We start from the raw sequence: 12,405 nt of genomic DNA, 5'->3' as shown, positions 1-12,405 counted from the left end.
GAAAAAGGACGAAAAACAACAAAATTCACATTTCGGCTACTGCCTCATTGTGCTTTTGTGCGGGCAAATGCAGTTTTAAACACAGTTCTCATCTCTTAATCACTGAGTAATGAAGACTATAAATACAGACCATTATACACACTTTTATTCATTCAAAAAATTTGCAATACAAAGCAAGGGTCAAGCATCAGAGCTTCAAGGGAGAGGGTTTTCTCCTCCTTTGTTCTCTCTTTGGTATGTTTTTCTCTTGTTTTGTAAAGATGTCGGTTGTCATGTGTAACTAAACCTCTATTAATTAGGGTTCCACGATGAACCTCTACTTATTTGTTGGATTCAACTAATAAAGTTTTCTATTAAGTTGCCTGATTAAATTTGTATTTGTTATATTCTCAATGCTTTTATACTAGCGGTTGACCTAATTTATAAGCTAAGGTATATGACTGATTATCTTGTCGGTGCCCGAACAAGAACGATAGTAAATTGCTTATTTCCAAAATTAATCTATATTAATCAAACATAAGTATGATTGTTAGGGTTATGATTCATCTTTAAGGAAAGTCGGAAGTATAGCCCTTGTGAAGGCACAACTACTCAAACTTTCCACTGTTACATCACGAGGTCATATCACAACTTTCGTTTATCAAGACAAGGTCATAACTAATAATAAACCGAGTTAACTCCAACAAAGAAGTTAGATGGGACTCAAGGATACCCCAATCGATGTCAAAAATCTGAATCAAAAAATCCTATCACGCATTGTGCAATACAATTCAAAACTTGCAAACTATAAATTCTCTTTACTGCTTTTATAAACAAATAAATTTTGTTAATTGCTAAGTTGAACGACAATCTCTATGGAGACGATAACTTACTGTTTTATTACTTGTTACGACTTGATACACTTGTCAATTCGTCCATCGAAACCCCAAAATTGTTGGATGAAGCCATATGCAGCAGAATGTAATTTGTCCATCATGCTCCAATTGCTAAGAGGAAAACTGCATAATAAGATTATGGTAGAAAGAGATTGTTGTGCATTTTTTTTTAGTTTAATATAATAATAAAAAAAATCATATATTTTTGCTTTTTGTCAATTAATTTGTAGTCAATGCAAGATGAATTTTTGGAAACAAGAATCTTAGATCCTCCTTTTGCACGACAAGGTTGTGTTGTCAATATTAACATCTCTAAGAAAATTGGGAATGTCAAATGCACTATAAAAGAGAAGTTAGTTAATGATTTGATCTAAGAAATCAATTTGTTAGATAAAGAAAACTAAACAGAGGAAATGAATCAGGTTTTAAGTAACTGTGATGATGTTGCTTGTTTCGGATTGAGCCAAGGCCTAATCTGGACTAAGATCCAGGTCACCTGAGAATTAGACGCTTGACAGACAGTATCATGGACACACCTTAAATTCTACTGGATTGTGATCTGGACGCTATATCGTGCAGTCTGGATCCAATATTGTGATTATCACTAGATCATTACAAGTGTCCCTTGAGGACACCTGTGCGAAGGCCTAACAACCAAAAATCTTAGTCATTCTTTATAAATTAATACTAATGTACAATGTTGGTAGGTATCTCTCTCTTTACCATATGTTTATCTCACTCTCTTGATCACTCACTGGCTTGAGCATTGGAACACGTGTACACCACCCCCTCCGATGGAGAACTCACGACAGAGTACGATAGACTCACAACGGATTCCTCCCTCTTCGCAGTAACAATCAATCCTCGAACCATCTTCCTTATATCCGAAAGGATTATTGCCTAAGCCAAATTCACCTGCCCATGCTTCAAATTCAATGCCAAATTTTGAACAGGACTTTCCGGTCAACGGGTAGATATGGTCAATCCCATAAACCAAATCATATGTTACAATTTGTTGAATATTGTTTAAGGTAATTACACGTTAGTTATGATACGAAGAAAATTGGTTATAATTAACTAACTTAGTTAAAATCAACTGGTTATAGTTAAGGGTTAAAAGAGTTGGATGTCTTGAATTTAAATGGAATGAAGAAGAAAATGTTGATCTAGTGCAACCCGGTTGGTAGCTCCATGAACATTGATATGCAATGGTCGAGGTTCAAACTCCGATTTCTCCACCTCTCCACACTTATATATGAGTCTAGTCACTAAGCTAACAACTAATCTAACAACTAGTTACTAATATCGACCATTTTAAAAAATTATGTTTCTCTATTTACTCAGTTTTACCATTTTGCCTATTCTGATGATATCACAATGCATCATAATATGAAGATCCTTTTAAAGTTTTACAAAGATGCGGATGAAGTAGGTTTGAAAGAAGATATTTCAACATATGGCAAGCAAGGGAATCTTGAGGTAGAAAATAATTCACAATTATGATTTCTACATACAATTGAAAGAAACTAAGAGAGAGGGAAAACTATCTATATACTTCAAATTGTGATTGTGATTGATTGAATATCATTTAATGGAAGGCTAGGGGTCCAGTCCAGCCATATCTGCTCTTGACAAGTAATTTGTTGAACTAAAAAATTTAGTCAGTTGTCTGACCTAATGTCCTGCAGTCGGAAAATCGTCACATTCACACTGTAATCGTTGAATCCAAATCGGATAGTCTGATTTTAAGATTAGTAGTTTTTTTTTAAATAAAAATTTATAAGAAAATTTGGATCGTCCAATCTCAATTCAACGGTATTAGGTAATGTGACCGCGTGAATGCGACAAATGTTCACTGCCAATCCAATTTTGAATGGCAGTGGTTAGCCAAATTGACTGACTGCAACAGAAATTATTATTTTTTTGAATGGTAGTGGTTAGCCAAGATGGCAGGCAGTCCGTGAATTTAGTTTGAGTTATGATTATTATTTTTTTCAATGTAATTAAATTCAAACTTGACTTTTTTGTATTCAAGTAAAAATTCAAACTTGACTTTATTCTACTGTTACCATTATTGAAATTGAAATTACACTAATATTGACCAGTTGATGGAAGTCAGGGAAAAACAGTCTCTGTAGGTGGTCAGCAATTTCAGAAGTGTGTATTTATTTAGGGCTCATTGGCCATAGATTTAGTTACACCTCTGGATGATGCAAGATCCAATGGTAACTTTTTTTTTACCCACAAAAGAAAAAGCATGAGTTTTGTATCATTGTAAAATGCTTAGTGATGCCAATGGATGATTCAATCACCTGTCTCACTAGATTGAGTTATAACTAGAAATGACACCTTAATGTTAAGCACTTACAGATTACAATCCTTGCAAATAGGAAGTGAAAATTTTCTACTCTTCAACATTTACCATACAAGCAAATAAATTCTACAACAAAGATTGATTTCATAGAGCTTTGTTTACAATGCTTGATTCAATATCATCTAAAGTCTAAAACCTAATGCGAGTGTCTCGCAAATTCTAGCCAAATACATCTAGGAATCCTAAACTAGGCCTCTAGAACTTTAATCATTGATCTATTATGAGAAACCTTGCAACTATGTTGAAGAGTCACTAATGTACAAGTAACTATTAGAGAGATGTTAAAATATTGCAATGTGTGACGGTGCTTGCTTCATGCGCTATATGATTTCTCCATGCCCATCCATGCATCTACCATTGACAAACTGATTCAGAGTCTTAACAGTAAAACATTACTCTCTTCACATTTTCCTTCAGTGCTGGCAATGGCTTGACACCGCAATCTCCGGCTGCACGTGTTGTCTTGGAACCACGACCACCTGTGGAACCAGTCTCCTGAAGGTCTGGCTCCGTGTAGAAACGTGCTCGAAATGCTGCTAGATGTGCATAATAGGCTGGAGGAACTGCACAACACAACCAAAAGGTTCATTAAATTTCACATTCTGTAGTGCAAGATGGGGCTTCAATCAAAAACAAACATAATTTCAAAACAAAAGAGATAGCTAGAAGCCAAAACAATATTTAGAACATTAAAATCATTTCAGTTTTCATGAATCTTTTGTTTCATTCAGGCTAAATTTCGATCATGTTGTAAAACCAATAAACTGTTCGTGCTTCAGATACTAGAAGTATGGCTATGGAGTCGGTTTCAGGATTACTCCCTCGGGACAAATGGAAAAAGTTCAGAGTAGTACAATTTAAATACAACACATTATTAAAATAGGCTTACCAACAGATACGGAGCGTGTACACCTGGCATATGTGTAACAGAGATTGTTTGTCAAAGACTGAATTCCATCCGCTGTGAAGTTGTTTTCATCCCATAGAACATGATAATGCGCTGGACGGCTTGTACCCTGCACGATAATAGAATGTAATAAAACCATAAGTATCACGTTGAACTCATTCTTGAACATCTCAATACTAGTCAACTAAGAATAATGCTAGCAACCCTCTTTTACCTGGATGCCAGCGTGACTGCAGAGATAAAAATCAAACTCTGTTGGATGACAAATTTTGGTATCAACAACAGTTCCTGAAAGCATATCAAATGACAATTTTTCAAAAAAAGATAGCTCATAAATTCATTTGCGTCTATAACCAATTCGAGAACATTCGACATACCAGGCAGTATATTTCCACTCCGATCAGTACTGTTTCTGTCCCTGTGGTTGTTTGCGAATAACCGAGTATGGTGTCTTTTTTGCACAACTATGAAAGTTACTGGAGGTTGATAGTTTGGCTCCAAAGAAGCACATGCCTTCATAAATAACATATTGATTATTAAAAGATCAACTACAAGTCTACAACATACAAATAGAGTAAGAGTGATCGATCAGTTCTAACCTTCCGAATAGCATCCAACTCGTATAGTAGAACTTGGTAAAACTGTCCTTCACTAACACCATCCCTGTACAAAATGTCCAATTAGATCTCATCATTTAGATATATCGTGATATTATTTTCTAAAATACATTTACAAATATCTAAATGTTGAGATATGACTAGATGTATGTATAAAATTATTTTACACTGTCAATGCATACAGATTAAATTCCTAAGATATATATATTTAACTAAAATTGAATTATATGTATGTATTAATAACTGTTTTTGGCCTCCCATTTGATTGATTTTTGGATCCGTCCATGCTCATAATTTACTATCATGAATCTTGTCTAATGACAAACCATTTCCATTCTACTTAATCGATTAATCTTACTTTTCATAGGTCTCCCTTTACATCTTACTGTATGATTATCCTCTATCTGATCCATGGTTCTTGCTAGTGTTTGTACGAGTCTTCTTCTCACGCATATCCAAATTACAATCTAATATAAAACTCTACTAGGTTATTGGCTTTTTTCTATAAACATCTTTTCGACAGTTGTTGTCTTAACTCTTTCGACTGCGTTCATTCCTAATTACTACTTTATTATGTGTGGCTACCCATCCATAGTAATACTTTCCTTGGTGCAACATTGTCATATACTCACTGCTACTATCTGTTACCAAATTTAGAATAATAATCTCATTCTAACCCTTCAATTTTTTATCAGTCATAATTCAAAGATATACCTATAGAATATAATCCTTTGTGGCTTCTGTCCTGTTGCCCTTCTAAACGAAACCAACAAATCCCTGCGACACAAATTAAAATGGTATTACTAAAATTCATATAAAACAACCAAGAGCAAAAATGAGGATTACAAAAGAGGTAATCAATTCTATTATTACCGTATCATGCCACCACTAACTACACCACGAACAGGGTCGTGCCAAGTTTTGTACAAATCTTGTATAAGCTCTTGTCTTTGAGGTTGAGCACAAACTAAACCTGCGTACTTTGTAACTTCAGGCCAATCTTGGGATGCTACAACCTATAAATTCGGCAATAGATATCAGTAATCAAAACCTTACATAACCATCGCAAAAAGAAAAATATATAGTAGATTATATAAAACCATACAGCTGCTATTGAGGGGCTGGAATCTTCCCCATTTTCAGGGTGAGTAACATCTGCTCCAAATATTATTGTCGGTATGTCACTAACCAATGGTATTCTGCAGCTTACGGCATCAACAAGAACGGTGTTTCTACCCCCCATCTGCATCAATAAGACGGAAAATGATCACTAACTAGTTGATAGGAAAGCGTTGTTTAATGTAATTGAGTTTTAAGAGCCAACAAACCTTAACGTTGATCTTCAGAGACACATTGGCCAAGTATTGCTTAGTGATCTTAAAGACATGCTTTGTTAGACAACATTGAGAAATTAAGCCAAGGTCAGTCTCACAAATGCGCTTGAGATCACCTGAAAACAAAACAGATTTATACAAAATCATGAATATTTAGAATTTGAACTCAAACACGTTGTTATTCAGTCAAATGAAGCAAAAAGAAAGTTCTATTTACACATTCAATTTCAACCAATGTAGCTTACCATAGAGAGAGCCATTGTTGTCGGGTAATATCACTAACAAAAGCTCCAATTCCTTTCCTTTGGTTTTGTTTGACGACACATGGTAAACATGCTTCAAAGCTTTCTCCACCTGCTCGGGTTTCGCATTGTAGATCGGGATAACAGGCTCCAGATTAAATTCCTACAGCAACAAAAAAGAAACATCATGAACCAGCTTAAAATTTTTGCAACATTTCAAACACAATAAATAGAAAGGATAGGAAACTACCATGCCAGAGACTTGACACATTTGTGCAAGCTCGTTACAAAAAGTACGAGCAACACTATCTTGCACACCTCGTGAAAAATTTATGCACGCCCAGCGGCTAACAGTCATTCCATTAATCATTTTCTGCATGGTTCGAGTATTACAACACAATAATACCAGCATTAAAAACCATCACATGAAAACTGGGTGAAAAACCAGAAAACACATACATAGGAATTTCATATATCAAACTGCATGCAATACCTTGTTCATCATGTTCCACTGGCCAACTTGGGGTAAACAATTTTTTTCTTTACCACTCTCGTGATATTTAAGCTGCGAACAAAATCAATAAAGATCGATGAATAACAATTAGAAAAAAAGAAAAAAAAAAAGATTTTACTTTAGGCATCTAACATCTTTTGGAGAAGTGAATTACCCAAGGAGCGGGCAGAATTCGTGCTTCCACCGAAGCTAACTTCTCGCTGACTTTAATCCCAAATTCCTTTGCATAAGGATCTTGATCATAAGCGTTATGCTGAACTGTCTGCTTGTAAGCAAAATTGAATTATTAATACGAAGGACAAACATTAACATATAGCTTCTAGAGTATCATATCTATACGTTATTTGTTTGTGAAAACGTTATGTGCCATAGTTGAATGTACTTTATCATAATCAACATTATTGATTAATATTTTATTAGTTACAACTCATAAAAAAACTTCATCAAATGCAAACACCAATGATTACCCGTAAAATGTCATTTTCTCGATCACGAGGTCTCTGGCATGTGACTTTCAAGAGAGAAGTAATTTGCTTTTCATTCAACCTTTTAGTATATCGTTGCCCCTCGACAATTTTACAGGCCTGAGCAACCAGAGACATGTAAGAATAATCAATCAAATTATGAACAAGAGCAGTAACATCTACAGCATAAAAAATTTCACTACCTCCATTGGTAAATAGTTTGCTTTCTTCTGATTTCCACCAACTTGAAGGCAAGGAAGGTGTGTATGTTTAATAGTGAAACCATACATTTCTTGGAAGTATTCAACCACTGATTTCATAGTCGAGTTCTCATCAACAGGAAACCTAAAAGAGATACATTAGTAGAAAACCATTAGAACTTTATTGAACTCTGTATTGCAATAGTTACAAGACTAGGAAGAAAAAAATATTACTTACACAAGTTCTCTTGTTGGTTGAGAAGTTATGCCGGAAACACGATACTTTCTTCTAACACTCCCTCTGTGTGTTACTTCAACTTTAACTCCTCTAAGGGATTTCTTAATCTGTTAGACATGTTACAGTAGCTTTGTAAATTTGTAGTTTTAAGACAGCACAAAAAGTTAATCATGCAAGATTTAAACCATGTTTGGAATTTGGATAAACAGTTTAATAACGTGTTTATAGCAGAATCGCTTATCATATAATTCTTTATGTAGAAGCTATTTATATAAAAATAATAATAATAATAATAATAATAATAATAATACAAAAATATATATATAACATAGTCATATTATTTTCAAATAAGCTATAAGTTTCTTTTTCATAAGATACTTCGTAGAGCTAATTAAAATCAGCTAAAATAGTGTATATGTCATGAGTTATTTTCATAAGCTTTTCGAAACAATCTCACAAGTTTTATGCATTAGATAAGCTCGGATAAACCAAGCCAAGCAGGCCCTTGTTCACAAAATCAAGTACCTTGATGCGGTCCGCGTCAGACAACTGCCTTGACAGCACATCTTTTCCTAATAGCTGGCCAACAAACTCTACCACCGGAAGAGGTTCAATGAACGCAGCAGAAGCCATATCTGTGGAATACAACAAAAAAATGAAGATAAATCAAATGTAAAACTGCATTTTCATAGGAAATGATTTAGGCAATGAGTAATATACCGATATTGAGTGAAAGGCCCATCTGAGTAGGCCTTATGCTTTGGTAAAATCCACACCACGACTCCAATCCTTCTCCGAGTCGTTGTGGTGCTCTAATATCAGGTGAATAAAATGACCTCCCGATAGGACAAAACCTTTAGAAAATGAAACTTTCATTAGATAAAGCGAAAACTGTAAGTTTCAGCGGTTACAAATGATTGCTCAATATTTATTCAGCAAAGCTACCTCTTTGACGCTAGCTCTCTTAGTACAATGTCTAGAATTTGTATTGCTTCCTGTGGAGCATCAGCACGCTTTCCGGCTAGAAATTGTCCCAAGTGATGCAAGTTAGCCCTTGCAACAAACTTGATCACCACTTTGTATTCTCTTTCCCTTCTGAAAAATTATTAGTATTTGTATCAGTTGAAATTTAACTTGGTTCAAAAAAATAATAATAATCCAAGTCTGTCATGATTGTGTATCAGAGCCAAATGAAATTATTGTGTTAGTGTCATATTTTGTATGCTTGTGTCAGAGCCAAATAAAAATATTGCATTATTGTGTTTATATTCTCTATGTTTAAAGTGTACATATGCAATATATCTTACTTGGGGCCATTAATTCCATCCTCTTCTTCGATAAGCTTAATCTTAAACTCTCTCCAAGAAAAGGGAAGAACTCCTGCTGTGTAAAGACTTTTCCTGCCATCATATGCTGGAAGCCTCATCCCAAGGTCAGATTCTTTATACAGCCTCACAAGTTCTGCTATGATAGACCTGTTTACGGCTTTCGAAGACACTTCCGGTGTAATAGTTACCTGTGAAATACAGAAACAGATAATGGTATTGAAGTAAAGGCTTCAACAATAAAAACAAAGCCTTTGAGAAATGAATTTTGAACAACCAAATTAAGCAACTTTTTAAGTGGTTATTGTAATTCAAATAGATGGTTATTGGATACATCGGTTGTCGAAACTCGTTAATCACAAATTTGGATGTGGTTAACCATAATTTTTAAGAGTTCAACTTTATCTAGATTTGAACACCAGAAAATTATGGTTAATCACAATTTAAAGTTTTGACACCATCTACCGGACACAATTAACCACCTATTTGAATTGTGTTAACAACTTCAAAAGTTGTCCTAAAAAGTTGTCTAAATTTTTTTGTTAAATAACACAACTAAAGCCTAGAGGCAAAATAAGGACTCATAAATGTTACTAAGAAAAATGACTGCAAAAACAGAACCTCATTTAATTCATTCTGCAATTCAACAGCACATATAAGAGGAAATTAAGGGATAAAACTTAAATACTTCCATAAAAGGTGTGTTGTGTGAGTCACTAAGAAAACCAAACTATATTGTTTTTGCAGAAAGCTAGAACTAGAGTAATAAAGACTAAACAAAGAACCTTACATCATATTGGTTCAAGTCCTTGTCTGGTAATTCTGCAAAGAAGTGGTTGGCTTTAACAATGCATTTTGTACCAGCTTGTCCATAACCTGGTCTTTGAGCAAAACTCAAAGATTTACTTGAAGTAGGAAAACTCATTTCTACATCACTAGAGACTGTGTTTCCATTTTCAACAACATGGCCATTTTCATTGCTCTTCACAACAGTACAAGGCCTACAACTTGGTCTCATCAAAACATCAACTTGATCAGATTTTCTACCATTTCTACTCCTTCTTCTTCCACCACTCTTTACTTGAGGTGGTGAAGTTTGGTTCTGTTGTTCTTGTGACACTAATGGTGGACCTTTACCATTCTGAACAGCTTTAGTAACTTTCTTAGCTTGACTCATAGAGTTTTGCTGATGAGGTTTGATCACAAGGTGTTGTTCTGAACTCTCTTTCATTTGCCTCAAAGGCATGTTGAATTTTTTCTGAGTTCTTGCAGGAATAGATAGATATATAGATTATATATATTCACCAATCAAAGGTGACTATAGTGACAAGAAGTTTCAGAAAATAACCAGTTTTTCACGTTTAGTTTTTGCCTATAACTGCAAAATAGTGAAAATTACTTCAGCTGAGAATAGATAAACAAAGATGGAAAATATAGGTGAGAGGACAAATAAGAAGTTATTATTGCTATAAAGTGAAAAAGCAAAAGATTCAATTATGAGTTATTGTGCTTATAATGAACCAATACATAAAGATAAAAATGGTATGAAGTGAATGTGTAAAGTAAAGGAAACTGTTTAAGAATACATAAAAAAACATTACTATTCCTTTGCAAAAACTGAAAATCCAACAAGTTACCATTTTTTCAGCAAGCAAAACCCAAAATAGTGATGAAAGTTGAACTTGAACCATGAAACTAACTAAATAAGATACGACAACTAAAAAGATGAAATTTTTATGACATTTTCTTATACCCTTTTGATTGAAGTTTCAAACAACAACCAGAAAACAAGGAAATCTCATTGCAAATTTGAACCTCAAAATCATGGCTTTTAGTAACATAGACATGAAATGTCACAACCAAATTTATTTTTTTTTTTATTTTTTAGGATTTTGAAGTGAAGAGATTAATAATGCTAATTGTAAATAAAATGTGATTAGAAAAAAAATGGGAAAACCCAGAAAAATGGAATGACCCAGAAGAGAAAACCAGCTTCTTAGGCCTGTCCCCTACCAAAGAATGAAAATCAATAAACACAACAACCACATAAAAAACATTAAAATAAACATTGGGATAAAAAATAAAAAATAAAAACTAAATGTGAAACCAAGTTTGAAGAGAATAAAACAACCACAAAAAAACAAAAATCAAGAACAAAACATCCTAAGTAAAGGAATAAACATTGAAAAGGGTAACAAAATCACTGTCTACTGGAACATATCTAGACAATAAAAAAAATGATTAATGCATAAGCTAGTAAATAAAATGCTATATATATTCCAAAAAAAAAAAAATTAATGAATTTATTAAATGCCTTGAATTGTAAACAAAGTAAAAAAACAGAAAAATGAAAACTCACCAACAAAACAACAAGCTAAACTCACTCACTCACCTGTATAGTTATTATTACATGAAAATGGAAGAAAAAAAATAAAAAATAAAAACAAAACTTGAACTTACCCTTATGCTTATATCTAGCTAGGAAAGTAGTTAACACATGTCAAAGTAATGAGAGAGTGAAAATGGAAGAAGGGTCAATGAGCAATGAAAGAAAAATGGGTTGTTTTTGAAGTGTTCTGAAAGGAGAAAATAATAGTAAAAAAAAGTGGTGAAGATGAAGAAAGGAAAATGATGATGGTGATGAATCTTATACACGCATGCAAAAGAGGTTTTGGTGTTTTCTTTATCACGTGTAAAAGGCTTTGTGTCTGTCTTTTTTTACTTTGCTTTTTTGATTAGTTGTGAACTGTGTTTAACTCTTATATTTATGCAACAGAGGAAAAAAACAAGAAAAAAATAAAGGAAAAATATTAATGTTAGAGAGAGAGAAAAAGAGAGAGAGAAAGATGAGTCCAAAAGATGTACTGAGGATTATAAAAGCAATCATACAAGAAAGAAGAATAATTCGAACTTGCAGTCATCTATATTGCAGGCTTCTGCTATTTGTGTTTCCTTTTTCTTTTATCAATTTTTTTCATAGTAGTCAAAATTCAAATTTTGGTCACATGCATCTGAAATTTTTTAGTTGGTCACAAACAATTATTTAAACATTCAATTTAGACGATGTCACACACTTGAGAAAAGTCAGAAAGAAAAAATAATATGTGTTTTTTAAATAATTAAAAGATATGTATTTTTTGTATGTCCAAATATTTGTGATTATGCAAAACTTCCTCCATATATATCACTTGCTCATAACATTAGTTACTTTGCTAAGTTGTACAAGAATTATATATATAATTGGGAGTGTCTTTGAAAAAAAAAAGGAATTATATATTAATTAATTTATTGATATATATATATATATATATAATG

At 33.4% G+C, this 12,405-nt stretch overlaps 1 protein-coding gene across 2 annotated transcripts; it reads right to left on the bottom strand.

Annotated features, from left to right (window-relative positions):
- Positions 1–3,175: 3,175 nt before the first annotated feature.
- LOC25482951 (protein argonaute 10) lies at positions 3,176–11,841 on the bottom strand. 2 transcript variants are annotated; one of them, XM_013611564.3, is made up of 22 exons: positions 11,551–11,841; positions 9,881–10,468; positions 9,073–9,281; positions 8,711–8,860; positions 8,486–8,619; positions 8,291–8,400; positions 7,766–7,872; positions 7,531–7,672; positions 7,331–7,447; positions 7,018–7,125; positions 6,843–6,914; positions 6,600–6,722; positions 6,353–6,512; positions 6,102–6,223; positions 5,879–6,016; positions 5,647–5,789; positions 5,488–5,550; positions 4,756–4,819; positions 4,534–4,669; positions 4,371–4,444; positions 4,139–4,265; positions 3,176–3,812 (listed from the first exon to the last, which is right to left on the bottom strand). In XM_013611564.3, exons 2-22 carry the CDS (start codon positions 10,334–10,336, stop codon positions 3,628–3,630), a joined length of 2,940 nt encoding a protein of 979 aa, XP_013467018.2. In that variant the 5' UTR covers positions 10,337–10,468; positions 11,551–11,841; the 3' UTR covers positions 3,176–3,627. The 2 variants fall into 2 exon arrangements, with proteins under 2 accessions (XP_013467018.2, XP_039690412.1); XM_039834478.1 differs by lacking the exon at positions 11,551–11,841 and adding an exon at positions 10,728–11,104 and having other exon boundaries at positions 3,628–3,812.
- Positions 11,842–12,405: the final 564 nt, after the last annotated feature.

The sequence above is a fragment of the Medicago truncatula genome, chromosome 1 (genome assembly GCF_003473485.1).
Source record: "Medicago truncatula cultivar Jemalong A17 chromosome 1, MtrunA17r5.0-ANR, whole genome shotgun sequence".
Classification (NCBI taxonomy): Eukaryota; Viridiplantae; Streptophyta; class Magnoliopsida; order Fabales; family Fabaceae; genus Medicago; species Medicago truncatula.
Note: the sequence above shows the minus strand (reverse complement) of the source record. Positions and strands in the feature narration are given on the sequence as shown.